The sequence below is a fragment of the Lagopus muta genome, chromosome 4 (assembly GCF_023343835.1).
Source record: "Lagopus muta isolate bLagMut1 chromosome 4, bLagMut1 primary, whole genome shotgun sequence".
Lineage (NCBI taxonomy): Eukaryota > Metazoa > Chordata > Aves > Galliformes > Phasianidae > Lagopus > Lagopus muta.
In genome coordinates, this window is record NC_064436.1 from 41,283,257 (window position 1) to 41,305,727 (window position 22,471).

The following is a 22,471-nucleotide window of genomic DNA, read 5'->3' on the forward strand; positions in this document are numbered from 1 at the left end:
CTTTTCCTAATCCAATCACTGCCGATTCCCAACCCATCAGATACACCTGGCAATACAAGTGCAGTTGAGCCCCTGGAACCCACACTCAGATGGCTATGGATGATACTCCAAAGATCTCTTCGCTGCTGTGTTCTTGTCCTTGCCCTGATCTGAGACAAAAGCAGAACAATGTAATTAAGTATATAACAGCAAAAACACCAAGGGATAATAGTCAGCCAAAGTAGATGTTACAGTGATTGCTGCAGTAGGGAGCAAGAAAAATAGCATCTACAAATACAAATCTGCTGAAGCACCATTAAACCAAAAGAACACATTAAGGATATGAAGACTATAATGTAAGGGAATGGCTTTGTGACCAACTATTTGGCCTAAGTAATTGTAAATCTAGGTACTGTTGCACATAGTACTCAGTAACAGCTTTCAAGTGAGAAAGAATGGACACAGAATTAGGGTGCTTTTGACCTTCAGAAATCTGGTAACTGCAAAACACAACAGCAGAATAACATTTATGGAAGAGCACTTTTCTGTATGACATTGCAGATGGGCACTGGTTGCACAGCCATTACCATTATCGACGAGTCACATCATGTACTTTCATAATGTTGCCCAGAATTCATGGCAGGCCAAACAAGTTCACAGCTGTCTAAGTTCATCTTCTAAAGATCCAAAAGCTCTCTTCTATGACTGTGAAATTTCATTTATATTCCAAGATGCACTTAGAACAAATATCATTGATCTTAAGATAGTCCTCTCAATATTCTTTGAAACAAGTAATTCTGTCTGTTTTATTTATTGAACTCTATTAAGTGCCATTTTGAAATTCTAGCTAGATGTTCCTGGAAGAGACATTTGTAGTATCTTCCCATCAAAGCAGGATGGGAAGATACTGACCAACCTCTTCTTTTCCTTACATGCTGAAGTGGTATTTATTAATAATTTTTATCCCATATTTTCTGCATGATGGTTACATTTTTCCATCCTTACCTTATATAGGGCTCTATTGCTGTTATGATTCCACTTGATTCCAAGACACTGAAAAATCTAAAGGCTTTTTCTTCTATTCTTGGCCCAGGGTGCCTCTCATGTACCATTTATATGAGGTGATCAACACCTGCATTATCTGTGACGTTTTATTCATGGCTATAATTTTCCCTATTTATTTAACATAATCTGTAAATAGTAGCACATAAACACATTTTAATTATTTCACATCTTCTTTTAACAACTCTTGAATCAGAAAAGACCTCCAATGCTCAGTTAGCTGTTTTGATGACCTAGTAAAGCATTTGTAAGGAAATTCCATTAATCATTTCACTTCCACATTCAAGTTCTTCCTCTTCCTCAGGACTATTTTCATTTTGGTTAATGACCCATTCCAAAAACAGCTGCAGATCACCAAGCACCTGCCAAGATGTTTATTTATTGCCCATTGGAACTGCAGCCACTACAACAAAGCAACCCTTCAGTTTTTTTTAACTGACCAATATGACACACAGTCATTTTCCCTGTATGCACTCCATAACCCAGCACCCCCCATAAATATCATCTACATGGTGCTTTCATTTCAGAGGTGGATGTCACCAGCACAGCTTGTTCAGACACTTTCTACTGTGAAGTAGAAAAATGCAGGAAAATGCATACTGTGGTTACACTGCAACAGGTCCCCCATGGAACCCCAGCAAGATCTCAGCTGCATTTCAAATCACATCTGAAAGAAGTTGATGTTTAGCAAACTGGCTGAGGCACAGCTTGGTGACCTGGACTTCCAGATGACCAAACCCTCTGCTATCATCTGCTATCTATCAGACTGCTGTAGCCCCTGCACTGAAGCACATTTATTTTCTTATCTTTAAATGCCTAAGTGAGACATTTCCACGGGAAGCCAAAACGTTTTAAGAACAACTTATTCAGAAACAGAGTAAAAGGTGATGTACGGTTACTCTGTATGGACTAACAAACATAATGGACCCCCAGATCTAATCATGAGTAAGCAGTGTTTTCAACAGGAAAGGTATATACAAAGAAACAAATTAAAGATGGTCAGGTTTTCCTTTGTTGACGTCCATGTAACATTTTGGAGGTGACATACACACAAGAGCTTAAGAACAAACACACCAAAGCAGAATTATGACACAATTTGCTTGATAAACAAGTAAGCCAACTCCTCTGAAAGGAGAAGAGGCCCAGAGTGGGGCACAGGCCACTCACAGGGAGTGCCAGGAGGTAGCAGCAATACACAAGGGAGAACATCAGTCCCTGCACTGTGCATTTAGTGGAGAAAAAGGAGAAAATTCTAACTCTGTGGTCCTCTCAATAACCATTTATTTTCTCTCTTGCTTCCTTTCTCTTTGTACCTTTGCCAACTTTTCTCTCATTCTTTTCCCACAGCCAGGCACATCTCATACCATGACACACTAAGCAGGAATCCACATGAGCAAACAAAATTTGTGACTGCAGCTGTCTGGGAACTGTATAATAATTAAGGTTGGACAAGATTTCTAAGATCCAACCATCAACCCATGACCACCACGGCCAGTAAACCATGTTCCATGCACCACATCTACATGCTTCTGAACACCTTCAGGCCCCCTGCTGCCACTGCCATGAGGAACGTGCAGAGGGACTTAAGTGAGGCAGTGGTACACAGAGAGCAGCAGCCAGCAGCACTGTGTGATGGTGTGCTCCCCCCCCCACTTTCTTTCTCCCAACTTCCTTCCTCAGCCTGGCCTCACAAATAAGGCCTTGCACAAGCAACCAGATTAATGGGGCAAGGACTACAGTAGATGAAACAAACCACCCTAAGAGTGAGCTGGGTGAAAAAAATGCACTGTTCAACTTGTTGGCCTGTGGAGGTGGTCTCAGCTTCATTCCCTGACCTTCCTCCTTACCTTCTGGCAGTCCTAGGATGATTTTTCACTTATAGCATTGTGAAAGTGGAAAAAATTTATGTATTTTACAAACATAGTCTAGAGGTACAAATCTGTTGTCTTTGACGTAGGAGAGAACTACAACCCAGTAATTTCTTTTACATGAATTGGAAGAGTCTTACACCAACTAACCCCTCCCATTTTGTGCGGGATGTAATTACCTGAGAAAGCCAATGTTCAATGCACCACATATATTATAAGCAAGCTGTGTTATTGCTATCTTTACATTGAACCAGCAGTTAAAATTCACACATGACAAAACAAAACATTCAGTCATCTCATCTCGTAGGTCACCTCAACTGCAGTCAAATTCTTCCCAGTTCTTCCTCTCCCTGTTTTGTCATCTAGAACAAAATCATCAGGCAACGTCCATCAAAGATGTCAAGGTGGACGACTTTTCTAGTTCTTCAACACTGGTAGGCTCCCAAGGATAAAAAATAACCACCTTCTTCTTTTCCATCATGAGGAAACCATTATCACTAAACCTACCCTTTATACTCCCTACATCCAAAGTAACAAAAGGAGCAATTGCAGTAGTCTGAAGATCAAATATATAAACATCATCTTGTTGTGATACAGTGGCCTGGAAGAAAAAAAGAAATAAAAATAAAAAACATACTTACTAAGAACAACCAGTTACACCCAAACTGTGAAAGAGTTGTTTGTGATTAAAACAGACTGAAAAAAACCCCCACGTTTGATTAAAGTTATTCTTATTTTCCTATTCTATTACTGTAATATATTCTGGAACTAAAAGGTCAAATACATAACAATCATGCAAAAACCACAAATATTGATGATAGTTTTTCTTCAGAATAACACAGATAGTGAAAAATGAAACTAAGGAGTGTTTTCCTTTCTTTTGAAAATTACCAAATAAATAGTAATATGATTTATACTCAGAACTTGTATCCTAAACTTACTGTGGTGATTTACTGTGGAGTTCCCCCTTTACCTACGTACCTAGGTAGGTATAACCTATAATAACCTATTAATTTATGCTCTAAAGTAGCTGGTCTTTCTGATCACATCAGTAACAGAACCACATGGCAAAAGTCACAGCAGCACAAGAGGTCACCTCTTCCTAACAGAATAGTCTTTATGCTAGATTGAAAAGGCAGCTATGTTGTGAAATATCAGAACGAGGCCTAATATTAAGTTCTATCAGTAGTTAATCTCTGTAAAGCTTAAAAGACAACCAGGATAAATTTTCATGGAGTGGTCTCCATTCCCTGTCAAGAAACGTTATGATATATTGCTTTTAAATTCCAATATGTGGAGAGCAAAATGTAAAAAAAAAACAAAAACACCCCGCTTAAAAGAAAAACAACTCTTAATTTTTGAGAAAAAGTACATGTAGTTTGTATTTTGTGCTAACTGAAGAAACAGTAAGCAACGCCATGAAGGGTAGCACTTAGATTAGCAATATATTTGGAAGTCTAGTTAGATTATTAGTAACTATGTATAGAAGCACCACCTTCTTATGAAACAAAAATATTTTTTAAATCACAGCTGCGTATGTTCTTAAAATACCTACTCTGCATTTATCCCTGCTAGCTATCCTTACTAGCTGCTACTGCAGAGACAACACAGCCATGGGAAAGAGGCATGAAATTTCCCAGCAGTGCTCCAGTTGCACAGCTTTTATTACTGGTGATGTCATCCTCAAAAAATAAAAAAAAAAGCAACCCAGCATGACTCAGACTCCAGATTGTGCCACCAGCTGAAAAAAATAAATAAAAAACAGGCTGGTTTCTTTCCTTTGTATACTCCGAAAGCAGGCCCTGCTGCCATCAAAGAGATAAGAGGGGAAAATCTAGCCTATTTTCTTTTTGTAAAGCAATTATGCTGGTCTAGATTTAAAGAGATTAAAGACCTCTATTCTCCCCTTGTTTAGTTTAGCACTAAAGAGCAAGGCTGCAGTCTGGAAGCCACATGTGAGAACACACAGGTCCCCATTCAGCCACTGCTGACTAAGAATTTTGCAATACGATTTACGCACTGAAAAGTGAAGCTTAACCAAATTTGTGTGTGCGCATGAGTATGTGTGTACATACACACACACACAGAGCAAGCCTGCATATATTTACATAGAAGTAAGCTTGCAAGGAACAGGAGAAATTTAGGGAAAAGCAGTAAATGGAGAAAGCAAACACTTAGAAACTTAAATGTTTTTGTGTCTGTTCAGAAGACTGTCGCACTTTATAGATATCACAAAACAATCACTGTTAGGCAAATCTTAGCCCCATGTCTGAATGGCAGGGATTTGCAGAACAAGGAAATGAATATGCAATATTGCATGTTAGCAGTGTTACACTGATCTAAAAGAGCTTGAGCACTTCAAGAAGAAATACTGTTGACACTAATGTATTACATGCTCAACCGAATTACTTTGACCTGGTACCAACCTACACTGATGTTTTCAAGCCAAAAACACTTTGCCACAATGCTACTTGCTGTCTAGAGACAAGAAGAATGAAAGGAGCAATGCTACAGCAATAAAGTGAAAAACAGACAAAACAAATGAAATGGAGATTTCATTATTTAAACAAACAAACAAACAACAACAAACATACATGGAAAAAACAGTATTATTCAGATACGTATGTGGTGACAAAAAAAAAAAAACAACAAAACACATGACTTTGAACTCCTCTACATAGAAGCTAAACTACTGCAGCTAAGGAGACAGAATATTCAGTGGAAGCAGAAACTAAAAGAGGCAAACAACTCAAAATACTTGGATCAGCAAAACCAAATACAGTAATTTAAGATGGCTTACACTAAGTTGAGTCTTTTCCAATCCTACAGCATCCTTCAGGGATGAAAGGAAGTGATGATTCATTGGACTCTGGAGTCCATCTTCTCCCACAAGGTAAAAAGAAACAACGCAGCTCTTCCTGGTGCAATTTCTGCATCTTTCCAGCAAGGCATTTATGGACTCCTTGTAGATAGAAAATGCACTTTGTGCTTTAACAATCACACCATCTTTGGCAAGAGTGCATACTGGCTCCAGAGAACTCCAGGAGTTCACAATGACCTGTTCAGACACCGCAAAGCTTAGCACAAGAAAAGTTATACATGCAAAAAACAACCCAGTATCCTAGGTTTCCTGATACTCATTGGAAGAGTTGTTTTCCTGACAGTAGCAGATGATTCAACTCTAATAGCAAGAAACTCTACAAGAAAAGATTTAAATAATCACTATTGAATAATAAGACCATTACATAAACCTATCAACATGTATGTTGCAGTCAGTCTGGATCTGTTGCTCTTCTCATCTGTAAAGTTTTCTTGGTTTGCTTTTTAAATCTCTAGGCTCCTTGAGAGGAAGGGGTTGCTAATTCCTGTCAGGAGTGTGCTGGAAAATTGAGTTATTAAGTGACTGATTTGTTGACTTTTTTCTTTCATTCAAGTTCCTCTGCCTCATCTAAAAAGACAAATAAACGGATTTCTTAAAGTTGCTCAAAGTATCTGATGTAATTCATCTTCAGCTCTAACTGGGCTCTGACAACACAAATGTTCTCCCTGCAACAGCATCCCTGACCTTGTCTCCAGCAGCCATATACCTTCTTTTTCTAGAGCTTTTTCTAAGCTCTAGGATATCCTTGTTCAGCCAAGCCAGCCTTCTGCCCCACCTGCTTGACATCAAGCGTTTTGGAATTGCCTGTTCCTGTGCTCATAGGAAGTGACACTTAACAAGTGACCAGCATTGGACTCCAATGCCTTCAAAAGTCATTTCCCAGGGTACTATAAGACAGCCTGAATTCTCCCCAGATCCAGGGTTGAGGTTTTAGAGGCAGCTTTTCTCCTACCACCAAAGAGCTTAAATTCTACTACTTCATGATCACTATTAATTCACAGCCACCAGTTGCCACTTCAACCGTGAGACCTCTGTTCACAAGTAAATTGCATCATGTTGAATTAGGGAATGGGCTTACAGAAGTTTGTCTATATGAAGATGTGTTCGTGTAATTTTCTGTGACATTCTGTAGCAAGAGATGTGAGAGTAATTTAAGAGTGTCACTTACCTTCAAAGTCAGCTTGTGGTCTGTGTGAAAATCTGAGATACCATAGATATGCAACACACCGTTATCTTCATAGGCCACAGGCAGCAGTGGGGAAAAGAAGTTTTGGGCAAAATAATGGAGCAGTTTCCACTTTCCACCATACTCTGGGAAAGGATTAAAAGGGAGAAAAGATTCAGACAAAATCCAACTTTACCTTGGCACACAACAGCTTCTTGTGCTCTCAGGTGCTGCTTTAACGGAATAATGTCCCCTCCAGTCCTTTTCACCCTATCGGGCAAAGAGAATGACTGAAGTTAATCTTGTTCTCTTCCAGGCATGGTTCTCCTCTGGAATAAATTTGATGCTCTTGAAAGATTATTTTTTTTTTTTTGAGCTTTGCCACAAAGTCAAATTTAAAAAAAAAAAAAAAATTAGTCCTACCACTGACACACTGTCATTCAATAAAGGAAAGCCTCAAACGAGAGACCTTAACATAACTGACACAGCATAGTTCTTGTTAAGCATGCAGCTAGACCCTCTATGCTGTTGAGAATACAGCCAAAGACACAGGCATTAGTGGCATTGCCACCAACACACACCATTGCAAGGAGACGGACACTGCCTAATCTCTTCCCTTTTTCTCAGTTCTCCCCTAAAAGACCAGGAACAATGAAGCCCAAGTATTCAAACCAAGGACAGCTCCAAGTTTGGCAAAATGAATTTGACAAGGTCTAGAAATAAAGCTCACTGTATGGGATTTACTGAAGACATGCTGTAGATAAGACAGTTTGCTTCGCCTATTGAAAGGAAAACTATACCTCATTACTTTTAATATTGATGGTCTATCATTAACAGATGAACTCTGTCTCCTCTCCAAAAAGAGTAACTTTGCCAGATGAAACACTGCCACACAAACATTTTGAAATAGTTCTTTCTCTATTTATTTTCTACCTTGTATCCTCTATCAACGTTTTCATTCTCTCTGCTCAACTGTTTTTGAAATAGCACTAAAAGCAGCGAGTCAGATCCATTTTCTCATTTAAAAAAAAATAAATAAATAACTTAGACATCTACTTCCACCCCATCCCTCCCCAGGTTCTTTGTTTCATACAGCAGGTTTAAATTTCAGGGATGCTGGAGAAGTATTTCCAGTAACACTGGTGTTTTTTTTGCTTGTAAACACTTCGCAATTAAGGACCTCACATCCAGAGTAACGTAGATCTTAAAAGGGTGTGTTTGTGGCTTTCATAGGCAGACCTGAACATGCTCAGCCTGCACTTCATACAGACATGAATGAACTTCATGGAGAACAAAGTGCATTAGCTGCAGCTCAGTACCCTGCACCTCGTTTTAAGCAAGCTCACAGTCAGCTAGATGGGTGAACAGACAAGAAAACTTGAATCTGCCTGGAAAATTCATATAAAACTGAACTGTGTTATAAGATCAGACTGTTGCCAACAAAATAACACTGGCATTCATGCTAACTGTATGTGCAAACTGGAGAGACAAAGCCTGAAAAATTATATTAGGAGAGGTTGTACAGTTTCTTCAAAACAGGCAGTTTGCTGCACTGAACGTAGTGAGCAAATTGGTGCCACTCAGCACATGAACAAAGCCATGTTGTTTCATTCTGAGGACAACTCCTGATAGAAAGCACTGCTGGTCTGAAGCATGATTCCTCCAAAACCAAGGAGTGCAAACAAATTATTCTTTTGGGCCATAAAATTTGAGGAGATGAGAGATTTGGACTGGGAACAGCTTACCTAAAACACACCAAACTATGAGCCAGTATCTTATCTGAAAAATAATAGCAGCTGTCCTTGCATGAGAAATGAGCACTGCACCCAAGCCCAGGGAGGGTCTGAAATCTCAGAAATCTTCAGGACTGCCACAAGACTTTCAGGAATTCCAACTGTCATGCAACAGAAGCTTTCCATTGTAGGCCTCAGTCCTGTGACTGGAGGAGAACCCCCCGTGAACACAGACAAGACACCCAAAATAGGTTGAGGTTTCCATTGCCTGCTAACTTGAACTTTTTCTTCAGTTTAATTTACATGATGAAAATCTAGACTTCTGCTTATCTTAAGTACAAAAACAATTGAAGTAGAGCAGTATCTGTAACTTAGCATAATATAAATTTCTATTTATCCTCTATTGGGCCAGGCTGTCCATTTCCCCTGTGCCTTGATTCCTGACTGATTTTCTTTATGTAAACACATTTTAGTAGCTACTGAAGGGAAAAACAGGTTCTCTACCTAGGCAGCAAATACAAAGATCCTTAGATAACCTGTACTGTGGAGAAAACAATACAGCATTATACCTTTGCAAGGAGAAAACAACCAAGCAAACCAAAATAACTCCACAATCGGCAAACAATGCAAACAAGCCACACACTTAAAAATTTTTCTCACATCAAAACTCATTCTAGGGTTCAACTACTATAGCTATTTGTTTTAAGCTGTTTGCAAACATTAGTCTGCTTACCTGAGATTAGTTTGCTAAGGTTGATATATCCTTTCCCAAAAAAGCCTACAGCCACTTGATGAACAAAGCTAGACTACTGGAGCAGGTTCACACAGAAAGAGACTACTTCCAGTAGTAGGATCTCAATAATACCACCGTCAAAGTAACTTCAGACAGCAGAGAAGCTCACTGATAGAAAAAAAAAAAATCACACTTTTCAGCTCATCACAGAGTCAGTTTCTTGATTTAAAAATTAGGCAAGTTGTGTGTAAAATACTCCTCCTGCTCCAAAAATGAATGCCAGAAATCTAGACATTAAGTAGCTATCCTGAGATATTTTGAGGTTTAAACCTTCCTGTTTCAGGTATGCATAACAAAGGTAACAGTCCAAAGTTAGTTAAAACAGCCCTGGGGTATTTTTTTCCTCCTCCTTCTACTCCTCCCTCAACATTTCAATGGATTCTTGAAGAAATCCAAGTTTCCCATTGTTTTTTCTTGGTAATAACATGGATCTGCACTCTTCGTAATACCGAACTTCAGAAAAGGAAATAAAAATTAGGTTTGCAAAGAGATGTCACCAGCCTTTTCTGGCTGTTCCCAGAAATTATCTACACTCATAGCAGGAGTGAGAACAAGCAGATCTTCTCCCTGGAACAGATTTTCAATTAATCACATCACTGAATGCAACCTGATAAGCACGCAGGTAGTTCTTCTCTCACATCACTCTCACAAATTCAAATCTATTACTCTCCGTAATAGCTTACGGTGTCAACCAAGGGCTTTGAATATTGAACCTGCAATAAAAGCCAGTTCTCTCTTCAAGGGAATCTCATGACAACTGAGTTGGGTACCTTAAGGTGACAGTTGTGGGGTAGGGTGATAAATTGCTGTGTCTGTCACAGCACTCTTCAAAACACACAACACGCATGCTGAAGCGGTCAATGTGGCACAAAGGGTTTCACAAACAGGTGCTAACAAATAAAACCCAGTTGTAGTATAACTTGTTAAATTCTGAACAGTAGATAGAAATACTGCACTGTTTTCATTTTATTCCAAGTAAACATCAGGAAGGTGAGTTGAAATGTGATATCTGCTCCCCATTTCACAAGGAAACATTTCCACTTGGTACAGGAAATTATACAACCACTTCCATGGGACTCTGTGAAATAACAGATTTAAGTAAGAGGCACTTTGGTGATACCACTGTGCCAAGACACAGAAACACGTTTTTGAAGTGCAAATAAAACTAATTTATCTGAAGTTTTGCATAATTTCAGCTATTAGCATTTCAAAAAATCCCTCTACTACACTGCCTAATTAAATGAATATTAAACCTTTCCTCATTTCCACTGAGGAAATAGAGCAAAACAAAGGGACAGCTGCTTCTTTGCTGAGCTTCCTTTCTGTAAACTAACTTCAACAACACATGAATAATTCAAGTACTTGACGCACTTTCTACAATGACATCAGCTCTGTACTTGAAAATACATATTTATGGTCTTCACAATCACTTCATCTATCAATATACCTCTGTCTTTATAAAAAGATATTTCTTCAAGCATCTCTCTTCATTCTGAATCTTCATTGAAAGTCTAAGAATAGTCATTGCTAGAATCACAAAAGTGAGCGTTATGATATTCTCTTTCCTCACATAAGTCCAGAAATAAGAACGTTATAGTTGGACCCCTGTAAATAAAATAGTCTGCTACTTGTACTGCTTTGTTTTTCGCTGTTCACAGTTGTTCCTTTGACTAGATTAATACTAAAAAGTTAGAGGTACAAATGACTCCCAGTGAACTAAAAATAAGACAGGGAAGGTGGGGTAAGCTAAGTTCCTGAAACAAGGCCAAATGGCATTTTTTTCTAAGGACAGATTGAGAACTTCACACTACCTCCTAGGTTTTTCTAGTCTGTTCTTATTTCACCACACACAAAATTTTTAAGGAAATATTTTCAAAAACAGAATATTTGACAAATAACTAAAATTGGAAAAAAAAAAAATTGAAGTCCTATTTAACTGTCATTGAACAGCACCTCCATTTCAAAATGACTTCCAGACAAAATATTCAAAATACGAAACACAGCCACTTCTCTCATACCACTTCTCTCCTACCACACGTTCCTTCCTTATTCCTTATTTATACGAAGAGGTATTCCTTACCTCTTCATATGCCTCCTTACTCTACTCTAGTGTGCTAAAAAGAAAACGTACTATAAAGAATAAAAGGAGATATCACGTGTAGTTTAGCTAAATAGCATATTAACAGAATAATTTAGTCAAAAAGTGAGATTCAACTCACCTGACATTAAATTAGAAACCAAACCTCAGCCAGTTATCTTCTTCTAAGCAAAGAACTTTTCAGAAGTTATATGCTGGTGAGAGGTGTCATATGAAGTTCTATGAAAAAAAAATTTCCAAGGGAAAAAAAAAAAAAAAAAAAAAAAAAAAAAAAGCATAATTTGTCTGGAAAATGAGGCTGCACCCCTAATCTTAACCATCACTGTTTCCTAGTAGACAGCTTTATCTGTCTTCATTTCCTTATTTCCTTTGGAGAAATGCAAAAAACATGTTTTCAAGAATTAGGAGTTACATATGATTTTAAATTCTCTTAGCTAAACCCTTCTAGAACATGGTTATGAGTTGGCAGCTACTAAATCCGAACTCCAATTGCAAAACATCCGTAGTAAAGGAATTGCTCCTTTCCTTATCCTCTCTGGCAGACTTGTAGGATGATTCTATAAAACACTCTTCTGGAAAGCACTTCTAAAAGATGGTCAGAAACAAAGTGTGCCAAGTCACCCAAGAGAGACTGCAGAGCCTTACTTCTTATTCTGATATTTCCACTTGAGGAAACCAAAGACTGGCTGGTACATTTTATCAGGCTGCTGCAAAACTTACCCAAGGAAGACCATGAAGGTGCCTGCCAGATGTCATTGAGTTGCCAATACAGAGAGCCCATTGTGTGTCCTTCTCCCTTGATTATTTCACTTCGACTAGAACGATAGAATTCAGTTTCTGTCTTAACACACTGAGCCTGCATCACCTTGAGTCAAATACATTAAAAAATTAGTTATTTTACTATACCTTACTTTCAAAATGTGTGTATTTACTCAATTAACACAGACTTCACAGTAGCAACACGTACTTTCAAGCACAAATTCCCATTATACATTCAAAACTGTGCACCCAAAGAGCAATCTTTTCTCAGCTGCATTCATGTTTCTTCCCAGCTTCCCCATCTGATCTTTAAAAAACACTCTCAATAATTTTGCATTGGCCACGTTCTCAATAGAAGCTAAATAACCAGTTATTTTCATCACAAAGAGCATTATAATTAGGATGGGGACTTGTTAAAGAAGTCACAAAATGAAGGAAAAAGTTACCTTTGAGCTGTCCTAAAGAATAAACATTACACTTCCAGTTAACTGTGATAGCCAACTTTATTCTCCTTGTCATTTTTGCAATTCTGGTGTTCTTAAATTGTTTAACTTCTTAGTAAAGCTGCTACAGATTTCACCCTGCAGAAACTCCCATAGCTTTCTGAGTCAGGACCTCACTGTGCAAGTTTCACCCCTGCTTTCAATTTCACAGCATCATCTATCCTTGTTCTCTTGTCAGCAGTGCTTAAAGCTCTCCAGCTGTTTCAGTTTTATATAAAACTTGCTGACAGCAGCTCTCAAACATCAAAAACTTTGTCAAATCCAGTTATTCCCATCAAGAGAATTTCTGAAATTCTTGGAACACAACAAAAAAGTAACAGCACTTTAAACTTAATAATATCATTTGTAAGTCACAAAGAAATTGCAAGGAAAAAAGCAAGCGTGAGGCAAAACTACTTCAGATGAAAAGCAAAATATAATCCACTCATTAAAAAAAAGAAAAAAAAGCATTAATATTTGAGACAACAACAAAATAAAAGCTACTGATGATCACGCAGACAACTACAGCCTCTACAAATAATTTTGTTTCAAAAGCTAATGTATTCCTTATGGCAAAAATAGAAGCAATACATCCCCGTGGGCCACATGAAAAGCAAAGCATACGAAGAATAACACAGAGTAGTCCCAGGCAGAGTTGTCTACCAAAAAAGAGCAGAATGTCCCTACATCCCCAGCCAGCAATGTAAGCATGCCTTGCAGAGGACAGAGATCAAGATAGACACACATCTGACTTTCTCCTGACTAAGCCAGTTTCTACAAAATTCTCTGAGAAGTATTCCAGATCTTCTTTGATGAAAACTGTATTCTCTACAGCAAATGAGAAACAAGCCTGTTCCAAATTATACTGGACTCTCCAATACTCCAGTGCAGAAACTGTTTCTGTGTGACTGAACATTACCTAACAGATTCAACAGGTCCAATTTCAACTACTAATAGCGACTATTGGAACAGCTACTTATACTGAAGATACCACTTTTACCTGAGTGAGGTAAATCATATCTTTAAACTTTTTTATGGGATCTGTGCTCAGGGGAAGCTTGAAATGATATCCAATCTGTTGAAGCATTTGGTCATTGCCATTTTCATGGTGTTGTCGATGGAGAGAGAAATTGCTCGTGTATGACCAGTCCTCAGCAGAGGAAACCTTTTAAAAACATAAGTAAAATATCTGAATGATGACTGACAGGTTATTCAGGAAAAGATATCTGTTACAGTCTGCTGGCATCACTCAAAATTATTAAAGAGGGCAATGCATTTTTAGAGCACCTCATGCAGTGAAGCAAGAATTTTTAGTCAGTAACACCGTTTGCTCATACCCTTTGTACAAACACCTGAAAACAGTGTTTTTGAACCTGCTCAAAAGGCTCAGGAGCATGACAGTTATTTGTCCTACGACTGAATTTGACCACAGGACCTCAATGGTTTGTTTGGGTTCACAGTAAATCAGAAACACTTAATTGAGATGAAAGAATGTACTCTAGTCAAATACATGTAGGCATAAAGTATCACATTTAGTATGTTTGAAAGTAAGAAGCCATATTCCTTCCAGGCTAATAAATATCAAAAGCTAGCAGGGCTATAAATTCTAGTAATATACATTCAAAACCTGCTACAATAATCTGCCTCTGGAAACAAATGAACATGAAACAGTTGGTTTGGTTTTTTTTCAGCTAAGGATAACAATCCCTTATAGCTCATACAGCTACTACTGTTAAGTTTTTATCATAATTACAATTTCTGTAACATCTTTTATTTAAATTTGTTCTACTGTAGGTCAGACTGAGTTAAAATTTTTCATTTTTGTTCATATGGATGATCATACTGATCATGTCTCAGATAATATACTGAACCCAGAAAACTGAAAGGAACATTTTGAACTCCTTTCAGATGCATGCATACCAACATGATATTCATGTCTGAACAAATGGACAGAAAAACAGGACGATGCATCTCTGTTTGAACTAGAAAAAAGAAAATCAAACAATATACAGTATCTTGATTTAATAGGAGACAAAACCAAACCCTCTCCAATATTTTTTTCTTTATGTATTGAATATTAGCAAATAAGTTGGTAAAAGCAATGAAAATTCAGCACAAATCAGCACTGATTGTGGCTTTGGTATTTTTAAATGGACCTTCAATATAGCCACAGAAATATGCTAGGCAATCATCACTAAGCTATATATTAAAAAGAATTAATATTAAAATTAATAGTCACATAACATTCTCCATTTATCAGGCACAGCCACCTATATTTCAATATGAGTGACAACATTGCTTATATTTTATAGATCATACCCAAGGGAAGAAGGACCTGAAAGACAAGTCCACTTGGAATTAAGCTAGTAGCCAGGGTTGGGCAGCAACTTAACATTTTAATCTATACAAGATCCTTGGGCTCTTCAAATGGTGGAAAGTGCCAGTTACTAGTTCTGAACAGAAAATAATTTTTAAAATTCATTTAATTATAAAAATAATCAAGACTGTTTCCTAGTGTTCCTATCATGGCAGACCTAATAAACACCCTTAATTGCATTAAACTTGTTTTTTTCTTGCAATGACAAGGCAAATTTTTCAACCACTGAAAGGATACAATCCAGTTTCTTCCCTCCCTCCACAGCACCACACTTCTATCCCACCTGCCATGTACCACACCTCACACTGCATTATCCCAGCTGCAATCATGATTTTTTGGAAAGAGATTCACTACCCCCACTAAACGAGAGCAGAGGGAATAATAAGGTTCAGAAGATCAGCCTTACCTTTTCCAGCGTACTGAAAGATGGCCAGGATTGAAATCCATATTCTGAAGCAAAACGAGTTCTAGGATACACTGACCAGTTCCAGCAGTCACTGCTGTAGTCATAAAAGTGAGTGTCACCATAATGCGTGTCGTAAGGATTTTCAGCGAGCCAGCCCTCTTTAATTGACTCCAAACCATTGGTAGGACTGGATACAACAAAAGGACGACTTTTATCTTCCTGTAATTAGAAAAAAAAAAAACATCACCACTACTCCTTATAAAATGATTGGTTTTTATCATCTGAATATCTGGAATGTATACTGAAAAGGAAGAGGGCAAAGAAGAACAAGATTTTTCCAAATTTCTGAGTCACCACTTAGGAAACAATCCTCTTTGTGACAGTCATCATCTTTACTAGCTTAATTAGCTTCTTATTCCTCCTCCTGGAAGACAGTTAGGCATGATATTGCCTGCTCTACTGTTCTAAGGGATTCTTTTCCTCACATCAAGAGATTTGCTATCTTCATATACTTCTAAATCCTTAATGAAAGCTATTTAAAAGTACGTCTCATGAAAAATAAACCCAAAGAACATTAATATTTGAGAACTGTGACCTCTTTATGTAAATCATTACTTTTATTGTGCTTTTGGAGCAATATCACCATGATTTTTCCCCCTTTGTTAAGTAGTCACCTAAATTTAGTCTCAACAAAACTAAGATATTCTGCTACCATTGACTGCACAGTAGCATTGCAGGTTATTGTCACCGTTGCTGACTCAGCACATCAAAGTAGACAAGACTATACCAGGAGTTACATTTAAGATTATTCAGTGCAGCATTTATTTATAACCTCAGCAGATTTAGTGTACAATATCTTTTATCTGTATTCTACAAAGCACTGTAGGAATTGTTCTGCACATATAATTCATTTTTCGCTCTACTTGTAAGACAGAGGCTTGAATTACCACAGTCACAAATTACAGCAACTGGCTCCAACACAGTAAAGCTGTGTTGATACATGCTTCATTTTAAGAAAGAATAGAGCCATCCCGCTCCAATATTTTGGATGTGAGTGATTAACAACTAACTGAAGTACAATTTGTTACAGGATACCTTAGATTCCCCAAAGTCTTTAGCTCAGAAGTCTTTTAAGTGATACAGTCCTGTTCTGCCAACAGTTACAGATTTCCTCAGTTGGTTTACATTATCATAGAATTGTTTGAGTTGGAAGGGACTCTTAATCTAGTCCAGCTCCCCTGCAGTGAACAGGGACATGCACAGCTAAGTCACATTGCTCAGAGGCAGCTTGGCCTTGAATGTCTCCACGGACAGGGCTTCCACCACATCCCTGGGTAGCCTGTTCCAGTGCCTCGTCACCTTCGCTTTTTCCTTTTATTCAACCTAAATCTCCCCCCTTTAAGTTTGAAACCATTTCCCCTTGTCCTATCACAACCAACTCCGCTCAATAATCTGTTGCTTTCTTTGCTGTAGCTCCCCTTTAGATACCAAAAGGCCACCACCAGGTCTCCCTGGAGCCTTCTCTTCTCTAGGCTGATCAGCCCCAGCTCTTGTAGACTGTTTTCGTAGCAGAGGTGTATTCTACAGAATCTAAAATCACTTAACTGGTACAGTTCCTTCTGACACTCAAAATAGTTAATCTATGGGTTCCAAATAAAGGAGTGTCCAGGCTCGACAAAATAACACACAAGTGGACTGTAACTAAAAAATATTATCACAAGCCAGAATACTTCACTCTGTGGTATGCACACTGACCACAGAAACACCACAGCATACCTGTACACAACCTCTCAGCTCAAAGAAACCAAGAAATACAAACATCTATATTTCTGCTTAACATTTTGATTGTAAGACACCATTATACTTAGAATGTACAACTTCTCAAGAGCAGATCCTTTCTGGCATGTTCTTTCACTCCTCTACCTCATTTTCACTATTTCCCTTTTTCTACACCTTTCCAGCAGAAAGATATCATGAATACCAGAGTACAACTGCTCTGACAATGTCAATAGCCTCTAATAATAAGCAATAACAACACTGTCATGTACATACTGATTGCTGACTGCTTAGCTTAGTGCAAGGAAAAATTTAGATCATGAAGCCCCCATAACATAAAATGCATCTCATCCTGAAAATGACAGAGACTAGCATTATCATATCTTGAAGACAGTAACATCATGCTGGATAACTGGGTTAAGAAAAGACCATTAACATTTTTAGGTCAACACAAAACTCACATTTACTTGTTCACTAGCCAGGCAAAGCTCTTGCATTTTAATCATTCTGCACGCCTCTTAGCTAAAAGGGGATTTAAGAATACTCATCCGTGGTTCAAGGATCATTTATAATCCCTATACAGTTGTGCAGCATCGATTTGGGACTTCCGAATCAATTTTACCCCACATATGCAAACAAAAGTTAGTTAAAAGTAGATTCTATGAAGTAATGAGCTGCAGTACTTCCAATAAAGAAGAAACAACTCTACAAGAACTGTGCAAAATGAGCAATGCCACATCACAATAGATATCATTATTGATTTCAGATGCCTCTGGTCAGCATGTTCATAGTTTAAGTCTTATCTGAACTATTTAGTTTCTGTATACTGTAAAACATCATCAGTTTGTTCAAAACAAATAAAAAAAAACCTAAAAGCCACGTACGACAAAAACAACATAATGACCAAAGAACATGAGAAGGACAAAGTTTGGCACAGCTTTTGTTTAACCTGCTTCAGCCAAACACTCCAGTCACATACTTGGAATATTATTTTCACAAATTTCTTCAACTGCAATTAAAAGATTGAGGGTTGTTAATCCATCTTACAGCATGTATCAACAAAGTCAAGACAAAGGAAATCGATCATCTTGATTAATTAATGGGCAAGTTGATTTATCTCCACTGCAAGTGAAGGCATTTGTGGAGTACACTTAATAGGAAAGGAAAAGGAGGCAAAATCATCTACATTTTCAGGTCATCTTTACATATCACAGGACAGTAAAGACAAAAACAATTTTTTGTTTTGTTTTGAGGATGACTGTTGATTTTAAAGAGTAGCTTACACAAGCGAGGAAAGTGCAGTTCCTCAACAGCATGCTCTTTTTCATTTTCAAAGATTATTTAAACAAAAGAAGAAAAAAACTACACAAAAGCAGAGAAATCCCTAGTAGCTCATATTGCAAATATTACGTCATTTTGCCAAGTCACATCACCCCCCTTTTTCTTGAAATCACTTACAGCAAGAACTATTTCTCTGATGTTCTTCACATAAAGCATCACGTAATCTCTGATATAGACTTCTCTGTCAGCATGTGGTATGGAGAACCAGTTACTTGCAATTGCTGCTTCATTTTCATTGTTACCACTCCACAGAACAACCGATGGATGGGATTTTAACCGCCTTACCTGAAAAACAATTCAGTTTCAGAAGTCAAGGAAAACAATTTATCTTAAAAAAACAAAAACAAATAATAATCTATTTGTTACTACTTTAATTACAAGTTCACATGCACATTACAAATGCTATGCCTACAAGTTCCGTGTTTTTAACCAGTCCGTCCACTTTTCCGCCAGTTCCAGATCAGACCCAGACTTTTGTATACTTAGTATCCCAGCACACATCCACCATGCACATGTAGCTCTATCCCCATCTGTTCAGCCACATATGAAAGGTAAATTCTGTGCTAAGACAAGTCGATATCACTAGAGCTCACAATAAACATCCTCGAGAGCAGTTTGGACACAAGGAAGGCCTATACCTCTGCCTCACTACCAGAAGCAAGTTAAAGAGCACGGTTACATTTTGTGTCTGCTATTTAAATGCACACTAACAAATACTTTCAAATAAGCATTTCTAGGATAACGTGTAGGTCCCTCTGAACATAATGCCTCCTATTTACTTTCACTGAAAATAAAACAGATACAAAGAGCACATTAATACCATTTAATAGGGCAAATTCTCAGCTACAAAACACTCTTTTTCAACAGAGTCACTACCAGTTGCTGTGTATTTTCACTAGTGATGAACAAGAGCCTGCATGCTGCACTTGTAAAAATCTGCAAGGCCAGCTGGAACGTGACTTGTGTTTCAGCAGTGGTGAGACAGCAATGCAAAAGACACCATCTACCACCTCCCTGTGCTCTCACCCACTGCTTGGCCTCCATAAACATTCAACAAGCATCATTGAATGTCACCAGGTATAATTTTTTCTACATTGAGGAATTCAGTGATACACCTTTGCTTTATACATACTTCCATGTCAAGTGTCATACTATCAGACTGCCTCTCTGCTGCCATCTGCTACTCGGTAACAAAATGTAACAGAATATTGGCAGGAAGGTTCCATCTCTACTACCATACCACCAACATCCACTTCTGATGTCATGGGCCAACATAATAATGAGGAATTACTTTTGGAGCAGCCCTCATAAATTATTCTCTCAGTCAATACTAGGTTATGATCACATGGACAAAATACCTGATGAGAAACTTCTGCTCTTACTGATTCCAAGTAATCCTGGTCTGTTGGATACAGGGCACATGCGAACATAAAATCCTGCCAGATCTATGAGAAATAGGAAAGAAAATACAAAATAATCTGTTAGTAAATCATTTTTCATATTTGAAAAACAGATGCTTACTGGGATGCAAAATACTTTCCCAAAACAGAAGTTATTTATCTAAAAGAGAACTGAACTGAAACGTATCTGTTGTTCTTGAAAAGCATCACCAAAACAACCACACTCTCCATGGCGTTCATCATGATCATACTCAAATGTGGTTTTCTTCAATATAAGGACTTACAAAATATTCACCCTTAGAAAGTAGATCCTGACAGCCTTCACTGACGAGTATTTCTCAATAAGATGGATTTCAATAGGTTTCAACGGAATAATTAGAATCCACGCTCTGTTCAGCTATGACCATGAGGGAGCCTCCAGCTGAACAGAAATTTCAAATTTAATGCTTTCCATGTGTAACACCAAATCCACATTACTTACTAAAAGAGGAAAGTAATTCTTGCGATGTGGTACCAAGTACATTTAACAGGTCTTCAAGTACATTTTGTAACAAAATGCTTCCACAACAAATGCACAGACTGATCTTAAAAAGAGCAAATTGTGCTCAGTGAGGCAGAAACAAAGAATCTAGTTTAAGAGCTGGTGATCTCTTCCTTTAAAGATCAAGCAGATACCTTGAGAACAACACTGGAGAACAACGAACTCCTTCAATTGTAACTTAAAGAAGAATTACAAAAAAATTGAAAGGAAGAAGCCCAGTGAGATGGGCAGGATTTCTTGATCTATCTGTCCTGTATTTTATTTTTAAGTGCCATAAATTAAACTCCTGATAACCTATCTCAAATGGAAAGCTTGAAAGAGCTTATCAATATAGTGAGTCCTTTCCAACAGACTACAGTTTTCTGAATGTCATTCTACATAAATAACAGTGAGAGCCAGCCCTGCTTCTCATTAAATTGTTCTCCTTGCGATGACATATTTTGCCATTACTTTTCCCTGTTTCCCACAAAAATGTGTGTAATAGATCTATTAATAATTGTTCCAGTCTAACACTCTAAGAAAAAGCAAGGCTATTGCTGAAGAATTACTAAGAATCTTTCAGTGACTGTGGTATCAAAATTCTCTGTACCAAATTTACTTCTCCTGTTGTTTCCTTCAGTGAGCCATCACTGTTTCTCCTTAAACACAGTTTGACTCTAATGCTCTTTTAAGTCTTTGCAAGAAGGAGTAAAACTAAAGTCCTCCAGCATAACCCCACACCAGAATAAGGGTCTGATTTTCTGTATCTATTTGCTATTCTCAGTGCTGAATAAGATCTACTTCTTGCATTGAGCATTGCCCAGGCACAGATCTATATGGCCTACTTAGATTTCTAGTGTCAAAAATGAAAGAACTGCAAGTGCTCAGAAGCCTTGAAAATCAAGGCACACATGCAGATGACTTTTTTTTTTTTTTTTTTTTTTTTTTTTGGCAAGCACATAAGGCAGAAGGCAGCAAGGTATCAATTTTGTTTCTCTGCTCTTCACTGCTGCAAAGACCAAATGCGCTTCTTGGGATTTTAATACCTGGTGCAATTCAGTCTTCACTCATGTAGTCCCTATTTCATCAAAGCTTATTATCATTTATCTCCAAACTCATATAATCAAAAGATACTCATCTAAAATTATCAATGTTTACAGCAGGTGTTCCCTTACAGCTATATTTACATTCAATTATAGTTTGTTCAAAAGGGCCCTTTAGATAAAGTCTACCATGCAGGCCAGATGAAATTTAAAAAAGAAAATTGAGTAAAAGAAAAAAGAAAAACAACCAATCAAATTTTCGTTCATTTCCCGAGCAGAGAAAAACACGACTACTTTCTTTGATGTTTTGATTACTCAGAAGCAAGCACAGAAGTTAAACAGATTAGACCCTAAATTCTCACAGTGATCTGATTCCAAGGTCTCTGCTTTCAAACTGGGGCATATACTGAAATACTCAAGTTTTTCAGCAGAGCTATTCTCACATAAGTAAGTTCCTAATCACAGCTACAGAGGCCCACAGCTGTGGCAGAACTACCATTTGAGTTTGTGAGTAATCCCCCACCCATACGTATTTGTTTCACAGCTATTTGACCAATTGTTGCAAGCCCCTGTTGATGCCCACTCCAGGACAGTAATCCACAGAAGTTCTTATATAGTGCACATCAACACAGTATAAATGTTTACTTTCTGCATTAAGTAACTGCACTAACACCAGTTACTCAGACATTCATTTCTTTCTCTCATTCCTTCCCAAGAGAATAGAAAATGTAGAACTGGAGCAGGTTGGAGAGTCTGGGTCTGAACAGAAGATGGAGAGTTCAAGGCAC

At 37.8% G+C, this 22,471-nt stretch overlaps 1 protein-coding gene across 4 annotated transcripts in view; it reads right to left on the reverse strand.

The window, feature by feature from the left end:
• Positions 1–3,103: 3,103 nt before the first annotated feature.
• MANBA (mannosidase beta) overlaps positions 3,104–22,471 on the reverse strand; it is a 47,926-nt gene continuing 28,558 nt past the window's right edge. For all 4 annotated transcript variants that reach the window (XM_048940994.1, XM_048940996.1, XM_048940995.1 and 1 more), the window contains 8 exons: positions 20,079–20,165; positions 18,838–19,005; positions 15,604–15,822; positions 13,821–13,985; positions 12,300–12,444; positions 6,959–7,101; positions 5,710–5,967; positions 3,104–3,510 (listed from right to left, as the gene is read on the reverse strand). In XM_048940994.1, coding sequence (XP_048796951.1) covers positions 3,286–3,510; positions 5,710–5,967; positions 6,959–7,101; positions 12,300–12,444; positions 13,821–13,985; positions 15,604–15,822; positions 18,838–19,005; positions 20,079–20,165 — 1,410 coding nt within the window. In that variant the 3' untranslated portion in view covers positions 3,104–3,285. The remainder of the gene's footprint in view (positions 3,511–5,709; positions 5,968–6,958; positions 7,102–12,299; positions 12,445–13,820; positions 13,986–15,603; positions 15,823–18,837; positions 19,006–20,078; positions 20,166–22,471) is intronic.